Raw genomic sequence first — 20,538 nt, 5'->3', positions numbered from 1 at the left:
GCAGCTGGTTCCAGTTGGTTCCAGCAGCCCCAGTGCAGGGCACAGCTGAGCCCCTCAACCAGGCTGGCAGCACCTCAGGGAAACCGATTTTAATTTGAAATTAATTAAAGTATTTTTTTCCAAGTTGTGAGTCTGTTTTGCCCATACAGTAGTTCCCAAGTGATCTCCTTGTCTTTATCTCAACCCATGAACTTTTTTATCAGTTTTCTCCTTTCCAGCCTGTTGAGAGGGAGAGAGAGAGCAGCTGGGGGGCTGGCTGGCAACTGGTCCAGGTTGACCCATAGCCATATAGAATCATAAAATCATTTTGGTTGGAAGAGACCCTTAAGATCATCAAGTCCAACCATAACCTAAATCGAGCACTAAACTGTGTCCCTAGGAGCTCCATCTACGTGTCTTTTTAACACCTCCAGGGATGGTGACTCCACCGCTTTCCTGGGCAACCTACAGGATATGACATGCTGTAGGATTTTATATAGCCATTCCTTCAGGGGGAGGAATTCTTCCCATGTGAAGTGCTTTAACATCCAGCACATAACCCTTCTTCTCACATGTATAGCACTGTGTGCTGAAGTGAAATCTCCTGAACGTGGGAGAGGAGTGTGTGTGACACACAGAGCAATTGGGACAGTGTATCCTGACCAACATTTGAGATGCCAACAGGTTTGTGTGTTCATAGACTTGCAAGCTCAAAAGAGCTGCTGTGTTGGGTTAGATCACTTGTCAACAAAATTTCGACAGCGTTATTCATAGTAAATCGGAAATGAGCCTTTACATTTTCTAGTAATTCCTCTGGTTGGAAATGCACAGCATGACAGTCACTATTTGAATGTGTTGCTGAAGTGTTTGTGAAGGTGAGACCTTAACAAAGAAACTTACTGTGCTGGAACAAGCGTGCTAAAAAGGAGATGTGGTAAATTAAAACATCTTTCTGTCCCTGCAGAAACTCAACATACTGCATGAAGGTGTCCATGTCCCTGACGGTAGCTGAGAACGAATCTGGGCTTTGCTACAACAGCAAGATCAGATATCTGGAAAAATCAGAAGTCACTAAGAGAAAGAAAATCTCCTGTCCTGATACTGAGGATTACAGAACAGCTGGTCAAGAGCCTGATGTGGTGTGGTACAAGGTAACTATTGCTGTCTTATTGTTATTGTGCTGAAACTATAGAAAACTTCTCCAGTTTTCAGTCTGAAGTGTACAGATGGCATTTTCTGAGTCTGCAGTGGTTTGTGACTGGTTTGGAAGATGCTCTTCCAATATGGCAGAAGTAATACTGAAATACAGGCAAAACTACCCATCGTAGTCATCGTCCAACAGAAACCAGCATCAGTGAGGATGTTCTGTGCAGGAGGTCACACGATTTGTCTAACAGCAATGACATGTTCCCAAACCACTGTGCCTCTGTACCAGTTTCCACCTTGGTGGGATGTTTCCCTACCTCCTACTGTAGTAGAAACAAAGGGAGGCCACCTGCAATGGAGCCAAAGGTGTATCAGCACCACCAGCTTCAGTACTGTTACCCGATTAATTTTTATGAAGTCTGTTGGGTAATTTCACCAAGGTTTGTTAATTTTTACCAAAGTCTTCTGGGTAATTTCACACAGATGCATTTACTTTTGCTGAAGCTCATTGAGTGATTTTACTGAGGTCTGTTAATTTTAACTGAGGTCTGTTAGATACTTTTACTACTTGGCAGGTAGCTCAGCTGGCTGTAGCTTCTCCAAAGCCTGTCAAGTATCACACACTACTTTCAGCAGCAGATGTACCAGTGATGTTTTTCTGTAGCTTCCCAAGAAAGTAGGAGAATGACTAAAATATGGGTTGTAAGGTACCAAGACCATAGCAAGGTGTTGGCAAATTATACCCATTGTCTTAACTTGGACCGAAGTCTGATATTTGAAAAGCCCTCAGGTGCGACTTGCTGCAAGGAACAACCAAGATGAATAAAGAACTGAGAGTCACAGGGGAACAAGAACTAGGCAAGAGGAAGAGTTCAGTGGGGCCTGTGGAAAATAGAGTTTGTATTTCAGGGATAAAGGCAGAATGAATTTAGGACAAACTTGTTTCAGGTAATGGAGACAGAAACACATGAGCTAGTTTAATTCTAAATTTGAGTGCTTGATTTGCTAACCTTAATAACGTTCTTTAAAGATAGTTATTTTGTGTGAAATAAGTAATGTGTAGAGCTGCACATTTTCTTCCTGCTTAGCAGGTAGCATCAGAAAAGAGCAATTCTAAAAGCTGTCACCTGTTTCTATTTTTTTACAGAAATCTCACATGTTCTATCTCATAGTAACAAAATGTGTGTCATAACCCACTATTAGTATAAACAAAGGGGTTTTTTCCAGCCTTTGAAGCTGTTTCTCTCAGCATAGGGGTGGGTATCTTCAATGCTGTTTATACATAAAATATATGTATTTAGTTAAGTCTGACATCTTGGAGAAAAGAGGGTACCAGAGAGAAACTCTTTCTTGCCCTGTCTACCTAGGTATTGTATTACTCAACACCAGATCACTGAAGATCTTATTTTTTTGCAAGAGAACACTGCAAAAATAGCCTGGCAGGAGTAATCTTCAGCTGTCAAGAAGCACAAGTCAGTCTAAGGAAGATGCCTGTACAACCCCATATCAACGATGCTTGGGGCTGACCAAGAAAGGGAACAGAAGTGTCTTTGTTCCATATACCCACACCTTTTATCTGGATTGCACACAAAAGTTGTGTGATACTGGGCTGGGGTGTGACAGCTGACTAGTAAGTCATCACCATGGTGAAATTAAACAGAATTGATAATGGTGAGACAATCAAATCCAACAACCTTTAGTCTGGCTTGATAATGAAAAGAGACATTAGTGGAACAACCTACTACATATACCTCCTTATCAAAAGTTAACAATAAGGTGCTATCAGTCCAGTTCTTAGACAACACCTATGTTATCTGGACCTGAGTCAGGAAGCTCAGTAATGTGAAATGTCAATGTAATGTAGAAAGTATACATGTCAGGTTATCCCTTGAAAGTTATTCCTGAAACAGGGTTTTGGAAAAATATTCTAGAGGGTATTATGGTGTTAACTGTTAATGCAAGTCTTCTTATTCGAAAGAGCATAAGTCCAGATTCTAGAAAACACATAACTACTTGAATTTCAAAATAATATGGTAGTTAATGGAGTAACCCCTACAAACTGCAATGTGGGATTTAAGATCATGCTGAGTGAGGCAATGTGTGTAATAAAAGGTAAGTTCCTTCTCCCAAAGAATAAAGTGATATTCAACTTTAGGATCTGACCCTCACTTTCTGAAGAAGGCATCTGTTTCCGGTCATAGCACACGGGATCCTGAAGTTTTTCCCCTCTACCTTTGTGACTGAGTTTGGCATGTACCTGAAGGTGTGATCAGCCATCTGCTTGTGTAAATCTGCTCCAGGGGCACTTGGGGGGCAATTCCTTTTCAATATGCTAAAGTATTTAGAGAAGATTTTCATCCAGGGGGAGAGCATAAGTTGTCCAAAATCGAGCAGTAGATAAATATCAGGAAGTCCTTGAAATTCCTTCTTTTTACCCTTGGTTGAAAAAAGAAATCCTTATGTTCTCAAGAACCTGTCAGTCTGGTGGTAGTTCATAGAATCATTTCAGTTGAAAGAGACCCTCAGGATCATCCAGTCCAACCACAGCCTAAACTAATTCTAGCGCTAAACCATGTCCCTAAGAACCTCATCGATGTGCCTTTTAAACCCTTCCAGGGATGGTGACTCCACCACTTCCCTGGGCAGCCTGTTCCAGTGCCTGACAACCCTTTCCATGAAGACATTTTTCCTAATATCCAATCTGAACCTCCCCTGGTGCAACTTGAGGCCATTTCCTCTTGTCCTATCACTTGCTACTTGGGAGAAGAGACCAACCCCCTCCATGCTACAACCTCCTCTCAGGCAGTTGTAGACAGTGATAGGGTCTCCCCTCAGCCTCCTGTTCTCCAGGCTGAACAGCCCCAGGTCCCTCAGCCGCTCCTCATCAGACTTGTGCTCCATGCCCCTCACCAGCTTTGTCGCCTTCTCTGCACTCTAGTTGGAGAGTTTGGACTTGCGACTGATAAAATACTCTCAGAAAGGACAATAACAGTGCAAATCCATGTGCAGGACTCTGCCTTCCAGAAGGCTTCTCTATGTGAAGGCATTAATGAATCTGAGCCAATAATTGCATTAATTTACAGGGAGTTAACTGTAATTTAAACATGCTCTTACAATAATTATACTTGAATAGATTTCCACATGCACACTCGGTAAGAAATAAAACATTTGCTATGAGGATTTGTTTTAACAGTAATATGAACTTCACTTCTAGCTAGAATTAACACTGCATGAAATATTTATTTCTAGATTTCCACAATTAATGCCATTGATATACACACAGCACTGTTACACCTATTAGGACTGTTTTGATTAGACGTATAATGATTTTTTTAAAAATAAATGTATGTGCCAAGGCTTGATTGAAAGAATGTGATTTAACAATAAGAGCAGTTTAATGAAATATCAACTGGCAGAGGAAAAATTGGTATTACATCTAGAATGCAGAGTCAATCCATTTCCACCATCTATTTTCTACTACTGGATTGAAGGAAGGACTGTGAAAATGATTAAAATGTAGGTAAAGGACAAATAGTTGTTATCTACCCTACAAAAAATAGAATTTTTGAGGTGCTGCCACTTAAATTTCACAGAAGGGGAAAAAGCATGATAGTATACAACTTAATTATTGTGGGGAAAAAACCCTAAAAAATTTGAAATCCCTAAGGAGAACTAACAGGCTAGAAAAAGAAACTTTCAGATTGTTCTGGCAGGTGAACATGGTGCAAAAGCAGAAGAGAGCAATTAATTGGTTCTCTTTTAGAGAAATTAGCAGACCTCTGACAGTAAAATCTGGATTGTTTCCACAATATGAAGACCAGTTAGATTTTGTTTTTTTGATTGGTTTGTTTCTCAACCAGTGATGAAAAACAAGACCATACGGAAACCGGGCTTCCTGAATTCTCTTGCTCACAGAACTGCTGTTGTTCTTCCTGGTTTCTTCTCTTGGTACATGGTTCTAGCCTGAGATTGTGTGTAAAGTTTGCCTTCAGGCTAACTCTTAACAGGTGTTGCCCTTACTCCCTTCAAACAGAGATGCATTTTAATGGTCCATCCTAAAGTAGAGGTCTTGGCAGTTGTCCATCATTAAAAAGAGAAGGGCACCATGTGTTAAACACAGCTCATGTGATACAGTGAGAATCACTGAACCTTAAAAATATTTCTGTTTAATTTCTGTCTTCAAATTAATTCCAATTTCAGATCTCTGTGCTTTCTGAAATTATATTTGAATTTGAATTGCAAAATATATTGAGATGGTTGTTTACTTATGTAGGAAAAAATTCTTCATGGAAAGGGTTGTCAGGCGTTGGAACAGGCTGCCCAGGGCAGTGGTGGAGTCACCATCCCTGGAGGGGTTTAAAAGGTGCATAGACGAGGTTCTTAGGGACATGGGTTAGTGCTAGAGTTAGGTTATGATTGGACTGGATGATCCTGAGGGTCTCTTCCAACTGAAATGATTCTGTGATACCAAAAATCTGATTAGGCAACACTGGTTTATGTTGTATAAGCTGAGTCATTTTTGCAATGAATTTTTTTCTGCAGGAATGTAAGCCAAAAATGTGGAGAAGTGTTGTAATTCAGAAGGGGAATACTCTGTTAATACAAGAAGTCCAGGAAGAAGATGGAGGAAATTATACTTGTGAACTAAAGTTTGAAGGCAAACTTATACGAAGAACAGTTGAATTGAAGGTTACTGGTAAGAATCTTTGTGCTATGCCAATAGAAAAAAACAAAGCTTTGCAGTAATAAGAAAAAATGGTTTTCACATGTCAGTGAAGCTATTTGATAGAAGTCCAGAGCAAATCCCAATAGCTGAGCAGTCCCAAAGTAGTATAAATTTACACTGAGATCTTATAAAATTCCACAGAAGACTGCTTCTACCATTTGCTCTGTACAAAGCCTGGACATGATGGTTATAAAGCAAAAGACAGAGCAGACCTTAATCCTCCCAGTATACTGGAAGTAATTCAGACTCCAGTTTTTGTCTTCATTGCTAAACAGAGGAAAGGTTGACTGAATCTCTAAAACAGGCTTTTGGTGACATTTGTCCTAGAATAGAACACAGCCAAAAGAGAGATCTTGAGATTTTGTTGTTTGGTGCATGTCTTGGGTTTGGTGGTTTTGGGGATTTTTGTTTGTTTGTTTGTTTTTGTTGTTGTTGTTGTTGTTGTTTTGTCTTTGAGTGATTATTCTATAGTTTTGAGCTTTGGTTTAATTTATGAGGTCAATTTCTCTAGTCTAGGGTTTGGCTTTAGTGAAGAATGTGGCATAACCTAATCCAGGATCGAAGTTAGGGGTATTGGACTGTCAGGGGGAAAGTAACCTGCCTTACAAGAGGGCATACATTGTATGTCTCTGAATCTGTGTAGTAATCTACTGGCCAACAGTGTTTTTCTGTCTCTCAATGTCAGAAATGAATGGGTAAAAAAGTGTTGTTTACCAATATATTCCTGATCCCTTTCCATTCCACTGTGCAGTATGACATCTGTAATTAGTATTTTGTCTTCAGTGTCTGTGGAACTTTGCAAGTATCTGAAAACATTTGAGGTTTTTTTTCAGCATTTCACACAAAACCATATAAACAAATAGTTGGGTGTTTTCCCATATGTGTTTTGACATACTGGTTAAAAGGGGGTCCTACTTGAAGTAGTGATAAGTAGAATTCTACTTTTCTTATATCAAAATTAATTAGTCCATATGATATTTCTAATATGTTCTTGAAATAGAATTGTTCCCTTTATTTTGAGTGAAATCCATTTTTCTATTCTTATCATTACTCCTCTTTTAAATGAGTTCTTTTCCCTGTGTGTGCCAGATTAATATATCACGTGATTCTTGATTGTCCATTTTGACCATGGACAGGTCTCTAACGTATTGATTTGACCTACCTGACCCCACACCTGTCAAATGAAGATATAATACCTGCCTTGTGAATAGTTGCTATCCTAGGTAGCATGCTGGTCTCCAACCAGAATATGAACTAAGTTTGACAAAGTGAAAATGAGATGCATCTAATTCAATTCGCTATGATGGATATTCTTTAGATAGCGGTTATTCTGTGCTCTCCCTCTCATCATGACCTTGCTAGAACTCATGTGTTCTCTTCGTTATTTGAACAGTGTGGTATATTCATACTTCACAATTTAGTAAATTTGTCCTAAACTAACTACATTATGTATTAAAGTTATTTTTTTATTAAAATGTTTATGATCTGAATTATAAAAAATGTAAATATGGAATATGCAAACGTTCACCTTTTTGTCAAATGCTTGAGAATCAGGAGATTGTTCTCCTTGTAATTTGGTGTGAAATTCATATTAAATCGCACTTTCTTTAGTTTATAAAATCACATATGTTAGTAAAGACCTTTTCCAGATTTGAGTGTTTGGGAGAAGTATCTGATGTTATGTATTTGCTGATTGAATCTCTTTAGGCATCTGGAATAGGCCGGTAGGTTTATGTAGATGACGACATGAAAATATGGATTAGAACTAAGAATGTAATACACAGAACCATGTAAGCATATTATCTTATAACTTGGTGCTTCACCAAGTTTCTCCTGTTTCTGTTTTGTCTCAGTTTGTGAATTTTATATGCATGTGGGTTTAAATGTTTATGGGGGAGAGGTCAAAGAAAACTCACACAAGGAGCAGGAGAGGATGACTTGTGTTCTGTGGCTGGCCACATTGGGTGGAGGGTCCTGAGGCAGATCAGATCACAGGCTGGAAGCAGGTACATGACATACTCAGGGACATTGAAGAATATGTCTCATGGGAGAAAGAAGGCAAACTACATACTGGTGTAGTCATTGATACATTCTGAGAATTTGCTTTCCCTGGGGCTAGAGCAAATCTAGGTTGGAGGCTTCTCTGGACATCATCCTGTCCAACTCCCAGCTCAAGCAGAATCAGCTGCAACAGGCTGCCCTGGATTGTACCCAATCGGATTGTGACTATCTCTGAGAATACAGACTCCACAGAATCTCTGGGCAAGGCTGTCACCGTGTTCATCAGCCCTTGCAGTAAAAAAATATTTTTCTTATGTTCAGACAGAATTTGTTTTATTTCAGTTTGTGTGCCTGTTGCCTCTTACTCTTTCACTGGGCACCACTGAAAACAGTCTGGATCCATCTTCGTTATATCTTCCCACCAGGTGATTATACACATGGGTAAGATTCCCATGAGCCTCCTTTTCTACTGACCAACCCACCCCAGCTCCCTCGGCCTCTTCTCATATAATAGATACTCCAGTCCCTTAATCAGCTTTGTGGCCCTTCATAGACTCATTCCAGTATGCCCATGTCTTTCTTGTGGTGCACTGGGCCACATTATTCACCTCTCTGAAAACAGAGTTCTCATCAAAATACTGTACCAGGAGGAGCTGGGGTGAGACCAGAGCTCAGAGAGCTGGAACTGCTGGTCTTCACCAGTATTTGCTAGCAGTAATTTTAAAGGCTTACCAGCAGAGCTGTGGTAGAATTGTCTCTGCCAGCCTGCTTAGCAGATGTGGAGAAAAGGATCTTGCCTACTATTTTCTTCTGCAGGAACTTTCTATTGCTGTTACTTATTAACATGCCTGAATTGGCATTTATTGGCAAGTGGCTGAGCTTCTCTGTCAATACAGATTTTGAAAAGCAAGACCCTGTTGGCCACTGCTAGCAGCCATGGTAACCTGAAATTGTTATTAAAGAGTTACTCTGAAAGTGAAACAGGCAACTCCATGTCTCCCTTAAGCAAGGAGAGCTGCACTGCCACAGGGAGACAGAAGGTCAGATTACATTCCCTGTAGTCTTTCAGGTGTTTGCTGAAGTACACAATGCTTGCGATACCAGTTGAGTCAATTAAGTTATCTCTTGATCATAGGACAAGGATCTTTCCTTTATAAAGTTGCATCAAATCTGGTACATGAGGTTTTTAGTCCTTTTTGGAGATTCTGGTAGTTATGGAAGTGACACTACGAAATAACTGATATTCATAGGTAAATTCTATATGGGCACCTAAGGAGTGAAACTTGAAATCAGAATAAAGGCAGTGCTGATGTTACAGAAGTTGGAAAAATGGAAAACTTCAGGAACATTTGAAGGCACAGGAGCCAGAAGCACCGTTTTAAGTTCTTGTTAGAAAAGGTAATAAGAAGAGTTAAATGTATCCAAGACTAATGCAGCACACCTTTACTGAAGATGTGATCCCACAAGGCAGCCTGATCAAATTTAATTGCAGATGAGAGCAGTGGTGGACTAAGTGAGGAATGACTGTGTATTTGATATTCATATTAGTGTTGCTTAAGCATTTATTTCAGGTAGCATTTGCTAGATAAGACTTTAAATCAGGGGCAAAGCCCTGCTCTTATTAGTTAGTTATCCAGTGGTTATTAAAGCACGCTTCTTGTGCCGCAGTGTCAGAGCCGTTGCCTGAGCGGCTGTGGCTGTGCCAGGAGCTGCAGGGACAGCACGTGCCGGTCCTTGGGCACTGCTTTCCAGCCTTGCATCCTCACTTTTGCAGACCCAAACAGAGGATCTCAATGGCTCAGTTAGAGGTAGAAGGGGAGGTTCTATTCCTTCTCTTCTTCATGTGACTAAATCATGATCTTAGCTACTATGAGATAATTTGTAAGGAAACACTTCTGGAGTCATAGATAGAAACTGAAAGCCATCAGTGTAACGCCTGGCCACAATAAGAAAGACAGAGACATCCGAGTTGTATTAGGGGAATGAACAGACCACAAAACAAACAGGTTAAATGGCATTTGTAGATAGAGGTAGTTGGACTACACATGGAGTACTGTACTGGCAATATTACCATATGGCTTTGATGGTTAAGGTACAGGCAAGTGTGACTAAGATGATAAAAGGCTTGAGAGGCTGTAGTTCTTTGAGGCTCTAAGGAAAAGGCTTGCAGCCTAGAATATATTCAGAAAATATTTCGATACCAAGTATTTATAGAGACAAAATCCTGAGCTACAATACAGCACTAATGAGCAGTGCCTAAATCTTGGTGTTTGGGTGCATTTAACAATAATAGATTGTCAACAAACCAGCTTTTTCATCACTGGTTCTTCATGGGTTTGTTATATTATGCGGACAGATGTGAAACAAGTCTTGTCAGCCTTTTTTGCTGAAGGAACATGACAACAGTGTTATCTCTTAGCAAGTAACATGTAACTCTTCAATTTCTGCGAAGAAAAAAAAAGTATATATATACCTTTTCACTTTGCATCTTTATAGTTTTGTTGTGAACAAACAAGTGAGATTAGAAACTGTGATTGAGGGTTCTAAAACCTAAAAACGTAACAGAAACTCAGTTTTTAATTACATAACAAATTAGAGTGCACACACATAGAAAAAAATGAACATACTAATATAAAGTTACACACGAGCAACAATATCAGAATGTATTGGTTTTTAATAAAATCACAGATATTCGGGAATTTCAGAAATCACAAGCTTTTTAGTAAGTATTGTTAAGTGCCTGTTTTTATTGAAGAAAATTATACTATTCAGATAAAAAAGAGAAAACAAAAGCATTAAAAGTCATGGGTTTTTTGAAAGGTGATTTAGGCAGCCTCGTGCTTTCCCCAACCCTACCAACCAGGCTGCTCTGTCTGATAGACAGCAATGTCTCAATGTCTTTTGGGATGAAAAGGTGCGATTGAGAAAAATACCTGCTATGTTTACCTGCTCCTTCAGCACTCTCTTTTTGGTTTTGGAACACTGGTCTTGTAGGAAAACAGGCTTGGAAGAATATATAAGCAGATTTTGGAGGTTGAGGGAAGGGTGACCCCCCCCAGAAAGGGGCAAGCCCGGCTCTCATGGGTGGCCCAGGTGTCCCCTGGCAGGTGGGGTTGTCGTGCAGTGACATCTTTTTCCATGGACAGTTTTGCCAGTGGGAGACGTTGACTTGTTCTTTCTATTCCCTGTGAAAAGAGGTGATTTGTGAAGTTGTACTGCTGAATTATTTTCCACTTTGACAGCAGAAGGTGGCCATCTGACCAACTTCATAAACTGCTGGTGATGGATTGGAGTGACATGCAGGAATTACTGGACCACTTTGTCCAGCAGCCCTGTCCTCCAAGTTTCTTTCAACCTCTATTCTGTCATATTCTTCATAGGCTGCTAAAATGCCTGACTGTTCCTAAAAGTCATTTATGCAACAATATTTGTTTTGACCGTCGTAAATGACAGATTATTCCACATGGCTACATGAATTGAATGATTCTGCCTGAATTCATTCTCTGCTCATAGTTTTTCAATTAAATTGTTTCAAATCTCATTACATTGCTCACTTTTCAAATTACACCTGCTCCTAGATTTTGTTTGTGTGTTTGGGACCCCTTTATTAGCACATGCAGTTGATGGTGCTTCGCTATTGTTAAGCCAAGGGGGTGAATTTGGTTTAAAAATGCAAACGATTAGTCATACTCTCCAGCAGCTCTAGGGACATGCAGAGACAAGCTGCCACAGAATAAGTGAGGGTATGAGCTAGAGGTACATCCACTATTTGGTGGTAGTTGCTTTTCTGCACATCTTTAATCCTCTGTAAGTGGGGTATGCTTTTTTAGATTATTTGTAGTGCAGTCTAATGACACATTGTCAGGAATTAATGGGTGCTGATCAGTACAAATTTACACCTGTAGTAACCTGTAAGTGCACCCTAAGCCTTATTGAATTTACAGTAGATAAAATATTATGAACAAAATCAACATGCAAATGACATGTTGACTGTCAACATTTTTGGTTGTTGACAGTTCCCAGAACAACCACTTCAAAAAGTCTCAAATTAAAAACTTATTTGAACTGAACTGAAACATGGCCTTTGGAATTCAGACTCTTATAACACATTTACTTTTATGATGTAAAATGTAAGAATTGTTACTTACTTAAAAATCTGAAAACATTTAATTATGATTCTGTCCCAATGGCATTATGTTTTGACACAAGTGGTTTAGTAATCTGCGATGAATATATGAAATACTTCAGTTTTGCTTAAGTAGTTATTTATCAAAAAAACAGTTTAGTTCTAAAAGGCCACTAAGCTCCGAGTATCATTATGAAGGTAGGAATTGGACACACATAAAAGCATGGTGAACATCAGACACATGTTAAAAAAGCGGGTGGCTAAGGAATAAATGTAGATGAACTGAATGTATTCCGTGATTTCATGCAGCAAGAGGCACTAAACTGAGGACATGCCTGTCACAAAAAGCTCTGATCTGTAGGGATTCCTAAGTTAACTCTGAAGGAGTTTTTTTCAGCTGAGCTGGTTAATGTATTTGTGTGGCTTTTGGTACCCAAAGTCACTGTGACCTCTCTGTCTGGCATTGTGCTGTGCAGGGAGGGCAACGGCTGCAGGTCCTGCTGGAGCTGGCTGTGCCCTCACCCTCCTGGCACTGATTCATAGTCCAGAGCCTTTTCTTTGGGGATGGGATGAAATAGCTGTTGTTACCACCATCTGATCATCAAATAAGGCAGTAACATGTCAGAGTCCTGTGTAGAAATAACATCCATTTCGGTTTATGTAATCTTACCATCAAAGATCATGTTACAACATTTTGTATTTCTTGTTTTGTCAAATTTTTTTTTTTTTTTTGGTGAGCTGAGAGATTTTGATTTGATTTGTGGGTGTATAATTTTGAATAATACATATAGCTACCACTGTATATTACTAGAATGAATCTTTCAGGATTCCTGAAATTAGATGTTTTCATAGTTCCTATTATTTTTCTTTTTAATTGATATTTCACAGGAAATTTCTCACAAAATGCCAGAATTTTCACTAAATGCAGAGTCTAGTTCCAGGCAGCACTGGACATCTCACCTAATCCTTGGGATCTGGCAGTTGCTTGGAGTTCAGGAGTAATTTTATTGCTGATTTTGACTGGTGGATCTGGTGAGAACTGCTAGCTCCCCTCTGTCTGTCCCTCTCTCTCTTTCTCTCTCTCATTTATTTGTATTTTCAAACAAGGGTCAGAGTGCCTGTTGTCTCTAATAAAGCAGAAAACATTTCAAGGAAAGCCTGAAGCAGCCTGTGATTTTTCCTGATGAAACAGACTGAAAGGCACTCCGAGGCAAAACGTGGTGACATGCGTATGGTGGGAGTTAGCACGGCCTTCAGGGTCTGCTCTTCCTCGCGTACTTGCATGGCCAGTGCTGATGGGGATGGGAAGAGTTTGCTGCATTTGGAGCTGTCTCCCTTTTCCTGGAAACAGCTGTTCCATCTAGAGAGCTCTTTTTTTAGCTCCACGTTTCCAAATGAAAAATTTCCCCTGTTTAGGGTTCACCAGAATTGTATGGCATCTAAAGTGATGCTGAAGCTGTCAGCAGCTGTTGAACCCAGGAACATGCTATTCCTTCTTTCCCTTCTCTCTTAGCTTGGCAGCTTTAGCCCTTCTTTCCCCGCCATGAACAATGTTCAGTTTGCTCTCGGTGCTTGGCAGCCCTCTCCGCTCTTGACAACATGGCCCAGGGTGCCTGTCCCCTGCTGGATCCCATGCGAGTGCTCTAGCTGGAGCTCACTCCTGGCATGAAATATGCGGTTTCCAGCTGAAGGTCCACTGCTGCTCATCGTAACTCCAGGGGAGCTGCTGGAGTGCCATCAGAGAACATTGGCACTTTGTACTTTAGAGCCCAATTTTGTACTTAACAGCTTATTTTTATCCGTAAGCCATAACTCCCTCCTGTACTTGGTAATACGGACAGCAAAAAACGGTGCAAAATACTTCCTGAGGAGGGGCGTGACAGATGTTTGCACCTCTTTTCCTTGGCTGGTGTGAGGCCATATCTCACACCTCAGCCTCAGGGGGGCTCATGGTGGCATCCCTGACATCTGCCCATGTGTCATTCTCTAATAGTGTCTCAAGGTAAGATGTAATGATTGACTGACCAGAGCTGCTGACCTCAAAATACAACATGCATGTTCACATTTTCATCAAACACAGTATAAGCAGTTAGGGTGAATAGTAAGATTATAAGATTTTCAGTGACTTTAATTTCCTTTTTAATTCACGCTGTAAGTACGTGCCATCAGCCAGTGGACTGTATTTGTGGTGGAAGAGGCAGCAGAGACTCCTTTCCTTTCAGAAAACACCTTTTAACATTTTTCTGTAGCAGAACTTTTCCTGATATTTGAGTCCAAAAGAGACTAAATGAAAAAAAATATAGAGAAACCTATTATTGGGGGAAAAATATTTGCAAAAAGAAAAGGCAAAGAGAAAAGCAGCTTGCTTGTGACTACAGTTCTAATAACTGTGAAAAAGAGACACTTCTTTAATTCAAAAGAGATACTTTTTTAATTCAAAAGAGAAATCCTAAAGTGAAAAAGTTAAATCTACAGAAATTCTGTACTTGCAGGAGGGATCCTACAGATTGTTTGGGAACAGAAAACCCTTCTTGTTCCCTTCTGATGTTGACATGTTAAAATATATGATGTTTACATAATAACTGGAGTGACATTTTCTCGCTGCTGTAACTTACACATTTCCACAGCAAGACTTCATCTCTTCTGCCTTTTTGCAGTATCTTGACATAGCTAGGGAATCAATTTTTTGTTAAATGCAAAGGATAGAGAAAAACCTGTCCAAATTAATTTTTACTGAGCATCTCAAACTTTAAAAGACCTTTAGTAGGAGATACTGTTCTTACCATTTTCTCTCTGTTTTCATATAAAGGATGCATTGCGTCTTCTAGTATTTTGATTTTCTGAAGGAACCTTCCTTTTTGTGACAAAAAATGAAGCCAGTTAAGTGGGTTAAGTGCTGACAAATACAGTACTAAAAGACCAGGAAATGAATTTCACAGCTGAGTTCTCAAACCATTGCTGAAATAACTGTCTATTTAAAGCTACATATAGGAAGTGCCAAAAATTACAGTTTTCTCTTGATATATGTTATGTGATTTGTATTAATTTTTATCAAGATCCTTTTTTGATAAATATTAGGTTTCTGTTTCTTACAGTAAAATATTTATCTTAAACCTTTAATTCAGATTCTGACTTGTTTCGTGTCTGGCTAGCAGCACCCCATTGACTGCTATAGACAGCTAAACATGTTTCCGTGGTCAAAGCACACTTAAAAGCCACTGATTTTGATAGTGACTTTAATTTTTCCAGCTACCTCAGCAAACCCAACGTGATCCTGAAAGAGGAATGTGGCCATTTGCTTTTGACCACATTTGGAAAATGGAACAATTTCTCTGCCTCTTTCAGACTCTTCCTTGTTCACCCATGCAAAAACCCCAACATAAATCTGCAGGAACTTCTGTGTCTGCGAAGAGTCAACAGGAAATTCAAGCCAGAATGAGGTATCAGTACAATGTGGGTGCCTGTTCACTTGGAAGAAGTGACACAGCCAGTCACATTGTCTTTTAATGTCTCCTTTTCACGTGATACCCAGCAAGGTCCTGATAGATTGACCCAACTCTGCTGGTTTCAAGAGCCCCTTATCAAAGCTGAGGACCTGGGCAGTATCTGAAAGATGCACAGGCCCTTTCATGATCGCTATGTGAACTGTGTCGCTGTTGAATTGGCAATACAATATATCCACAAGGATAAAAGGTCCTTCATTTTTGGTCCTTCAAATGATCCAGGCTGATAACTTCCCAATTCATCAGAGTGACCTGTTAATATAGGGCTCATGAAAAATGATTTTGGAAGATAAACATTAAGTATTACCTCCATATTTCCTGGAGAAAGTACAAGTTCTAAGGGCAAGGAGAGATGTAGCAGTATGCTGCAGTCTATGAATTATATATGGTGTCAGTACGCTTGGCACTTTACTTACAGCTTCACAAGCTGCCTTCCTAGCTCATGAACAGGCAAAGTAATTAGAATGGCAAATAGCATTAGTTTTTATTGACCTCTGATGCCCCCTAGTTCTCTGTCATGTTTTTGAACATCTTTTAGGTTTCTTTTCTTCAACCTTAAATCAGAACTTTGCAGTTTGTGGCATTGATTATTTGGTATTGTCTAATTTATTGATGTGGACAGCCAAGGCTTCAACACTTGTTATCGGCTGCTCGTTTATCCAACGTTCTGTCATTGTGCACAGCAACTGTAGTTTGCTGAATCACTTACTATATACTGTAAATGTCAGGTATGCGCTCCCACTTTAGGAATTGCCTTTTATTCTGGGAGCTGCTGAGCCACATTCTCCAAGTGTATTGTGCTTTCAGTAGTGGAGGTGATTTAGTATAAATGATAGGATTGTGGGTTTTTCACTCACAACAGTGAGGTAAAGTGCAGCCACTGAAATAAACCTGTACATTTTCATTTCCTATATAAAAGAAGCTTCCTTCATCATGAAAGGGTAGGCTGGATGCTCATTCTTTTTTATTAATAATAGATAGGCAGATAGATGCGCAGACATGGAGTAACGCTGCCCTGAAACCATTTTCCTAATGGTAAAATAGATATACATGAGTGAGCAGATCGCTTTACCCATTAAAAATGCAGCCTTCCCACCCTCCCAGAGAAACACTGCAAATCTTGACTGATGTTTTGTCTTATAAGAAAAGCGTGAGAATAGGAGGCATTGACTATCTAGTTCCTCTGAAACGACTGGGGAAATTTTAACAAGTGAACTGTAGTAACTTTAGCTGGGGATTAGGGTTATGTTTTCTCAGCACAATGTTGACACCTTTCAGAGCTGGTTTATACTGCATAGCACTTGTGGCTTTGTATCTGAGATGAAAAGTTCTACTGTGGAAGGAATAGTGCTCACTACTGAATTGTCAGCATTATTTCTTGCTGCACTTACGTGATCCTCAAAGGTGCCTTATTCAAGTGCCTGTTTGATCTGACCCTGTTTAGCTTATGAGATCTGACAGCAGTAGTATTGCTTCAGGCTCTGATGTTCATCTTACAAAGTTCGCCAGAAGACTGAAGCTAATAACTTACCGATGTTTGTTCTGTGCCTTGCAATTTTTAAGTTGAAAGGACATACTAAAATACGGTTGGTTTGTTAAGTACCCTGTCTGTCTTTAATACTGTGAAGCAGCATGGAATATATGCTGTTAATTTTGATCAGGACCAACCAAGCTATTTTTTGTCTTTGATAGTATTGATGAACCTCATGTAAGCAGGAGAAAAATAAGTGTTCAACGAAATTTGTATTTAAGTTTTTATGATTACAGTCTATTTTGAAGGGATAGGTAGCTACTAGCTTACGTTAGACTTTCATGTAGTGACTTATTTACTGTATGTGTTGAGTGGTTTTTGCAATGCAAGCACGTTTCGGTAAATAAAATCAATTTGCAACCAATGGGAAGGGAGCAGTGATTTAACTTTTCATCTTCTTCTTTGGCTTAAAATGAAAAGCTCTCAGAGGTATTGTTTATGACAAGCCCTGTGGGCTGAAGTACTCTGAGAAAGCGCAGGAAATATAAAGCACAGAATTGCAAACCAAAATGATTTAACAGTAAAAGTAATAAACAATACAGTTGTAAATTTGTAAGGCAGCTTTGGGTTCTTATCCTGTGTTTTTTTTTCTGGTATAGACCAGCTATGGACTTAAAGGACTGTTTCTACTAGTAAAGGGCAGCGTGGTCTGTTTGATCTCTGATTTTATTTTACCATGGCTGGTGCAGGTTTGAAACTGGTGAAAGTCTGTTTGAAACTGGTGAAAAACCTAACTAGAGCATCAGGTTGATGAAGAAATGTGACTTTTCTGAAAAAATAATTAGTTTTGCCAAAGAGGAATGTTAGCATCTGCCCCTTTATGAAACACTTTCTTCCTTCCATAGCAAAAATTCCATTCTGGGATAAACTGCAGCTTTTCTGTGATATTCTGCAGGGGGAAACAATTCACTGTTTTCTGGACTAAAAGGCTCTTTCCATCACTTGGCAAAGCAGATGCACTAGAACTTTGAAAAATACTGCACTCAGGGGAAATATGGTGATCACAGTCCATGGGTGGGAAGCAAAGGCAGAGGTCAGTCTGGAGAGCTGGTGATGGTGCGGGTATTGTGGTACCCGCACCTCCAGCAATGAGAAAGCCGGCTATAATCTCATCTCTAATGGGTTTCTTACAGCCTGTGCAAAGAAATGTTGCATAATTTGCTCATACTTTGAGGTTAATTCACTTGGGATTGTTTGTTTGAAACAAACTTATCAAAAGAGAAATTTATCTTATATGTTAGTGGCTTCCCATACAGGACAATTCAAGTTCCTATAGATTATGTCAGCATGACTGAAACAGTATAGTAATGCATGGAAGTGTTTCCAACCATTTCCTCAAGGACAGTTATCAATTTATTCATTCCAGAAACGCAGTCACAAACTCCAGGCACATTGAAAATGTACTTGTTTTATCCTTCTACCTGTCCCTTTTCGAGTTCTATTTTTGATTTCTGCTTTTTCTCCACTTTCCAAACATGAATAATTCTATACCCCACTATCCACTGTTCTTGCATCGCAACTGGAGTTATTTATTTCATAGGAAAATACTGAGGTTTGTTTCAGCTGGACCTCATGATGGGGGGGAGAGCTTAACGTGACCCATCATACTCTGAAAATAAGGAGTGAGAATTACATGTATTAGTTTAATGTCGAGGATGTTGACTGGAAAGAATTTGTAGAGTTTAAATATTGCATTTCACACCACCTTTCCTTTGGTGTAAGAGAAGAGCATTGTTCATTAAGATGAGGTGCTCCTCACTGCCTCTGCTGCGGACACATGGGCCTCAGCTGAAGGTGATAGGAACTTGTCACTTGTCCCAATGTGCACGTGAAGCTCCTGTCAGTGACAAGTGCTGCCCGATGCCAGAATGCAGCCATGGATAGAGCTGGGAGCTTATGTCTTTCAAATAAGAATTTTCAATTGACCACATTATCATTCCTGACCTAAAGTTGTGCCGTTACTCCAACGCTGTGGTCACGTATTGCTCATTTTAAAACTGCAAGTGATACTGTGGTTCCTTTTATGCAGTAAATAGGTAATTTTCCCTTGCCTACTTGCAGACATGGTGGGAAATAAGGCAGCAGTGTGGACAGCAGCTTGACATTTTAAAATGTCAGGACAGGAGGAAGCGAGACTAAAACTTGATGTCCTCATGCCTACAGTAACTCAACTGCTTATTGAAATATTCTTCTCCCCAGCCTTGAGCTCTGTATGCGTCGATCCAGCTGAATATAACTGGGGATGTTTGCTATGACAGACAGTCAAAATTCAAGAAAACAGCCCTGAATCTGCAGTGTACTGCTGTATACCCATCTGTGTACACTGAACCTCCTCCCGTTCCCCTTCCCCACAAACTCCTCCATCCCTCTGCACAAACAGACTAGATATTTACATTCATTTTCAGTGTTAAACTGTGCATTAAAGAAGCTCATTCCGTTCCTGAAGCTATTAATCATCTGCCAGGACCTTTGATGACATCCCCTTCCTTTGATTCTGAATCATTCTCATGTTTTCAGTATGACAGAGAGTGGTGTGTTTTGGGTTTTTTTTCTTAACATTACAAAAAGACCAGACTCTTGTTAGAATTTCTTTTTAAGTATCCAGGGTGAAAAGAGCTGAGCTGTGGGATAGAAAAGTGTAATATATATGTGTCCTGCTAAAACATGACATTAAAAAAAAGTAAAATATATATAAAATATATATTATATATATATAAAAAATAAAGTCTAGCTTAAAAAAGAAGTTACTGTGCAATACAGCAATTTTCATCTAAACATTACAGGCTGTTCTTTTGTTTGAATTTTCTGGGTGATGAAGGAAAACAGATGAGTGCTCATTTTGGTAAAAATACTGCATTTCAAGAATATGATCAATTATATTTGGACACCTCATGGCATGTTTTTATCCTTTAAATAGGGTTGGTTTTGGCTTAGTGTGCTTGTACTGCTCTGATTCTGCTTTAATTCAGAGACATTTGCGTTTCTCTGCTTTCGTGGTTGGTAACATGCTTGGTGAATAACAGATTGCTGGGTTTACGTTATGAAAATAAGAAAAGGAAATGAAAATGCAGATCCTTATCTTCAAGCAAAGATGCCTAAATTAGAACAATCTTCTTGTTGGTCTTATGTTTGCTAAATATAAGGCATAGTCAAATCCCAGAAGCTGACGTGAGAAACATCTGCAGTATGGAAAGTGGCAGTTTGAATTCTCAAGTCCATGACATGGCTATGTCCATTAAACCTGAACCAAATAAAAGTTAAACTCAAACAGAGATTGTTTCCATGTTTGCATTTGAGGTTCTCCTTCATTCTAATGTGTGCTTTTACGTCTGGCTGAGAACTTACAACCGGGCTGTGCTGTGTTGTGGAGGGAGAAGGAGGGAGTCTCCAAAGGGCAGCTGCAGTCAGTGACCCAGCGCAGTAGTCCAAATGAGTCCAAAGACTTGGTGGAAAAGTGGAAGGAGGAGGCTAAAACAGGTGCCTAAAAGCAATGAAGAGCCTCAACTGGCACAAATCAGCAGTAAAA

At 39.6% G+C, this 20,538-nt stretch overlaps 1 protein-coding gene across 4 annotated transcripts in view; it reads left to right on the top strand.

Moving 5' to 3' along the window:
* IL1RAPL2 (interleukin 1 receptor accessory protein like 2) overlaps nucleotides 1-20,538 on the top strand; it is a 372,810-nt gene that overhangs the window by 201,368 nt on the left and 150,904 nt on the right. For all 4 annotated transcript variants that reach the window (XM_065846525.2, XM_071813491.1, XM_071813493.1 and 1 more), the window contains 2 exons: nucleotides 944-1,130; nucleotides 5,668-5,821. In XM_065846525.2, the coding sequence (XP_065702597.1) occupies nucleotides 944-1,130; nucleotides 5,668-5,821 (341 nt within the window). The remainder of the gene's footprint in view (nucleotides 1-943; nucleotides 1,131-5,667; nucleotides 5,822-20,538) is intronic.

Source organism: Patagioenas fasciata, chromosome 11, assembly GCF_037038585.1.
Source record: "Patagioenas fasciata isolate bPatFas1 chromosome 11, bPatFas1.hap1, whole genome shotgun sequence".
Lineage (NCBI taxonomy): Eukaryota > Metazoa > Chordata > Aves > Columbiformes > Columbidae > Patagioenas > Patagioenas fasciata.
The sequence above is the reverse complement of the archived record's forward strand: the minus strand, read 5'-3'. Positions and strand labels throughout refer to the sequence as shown.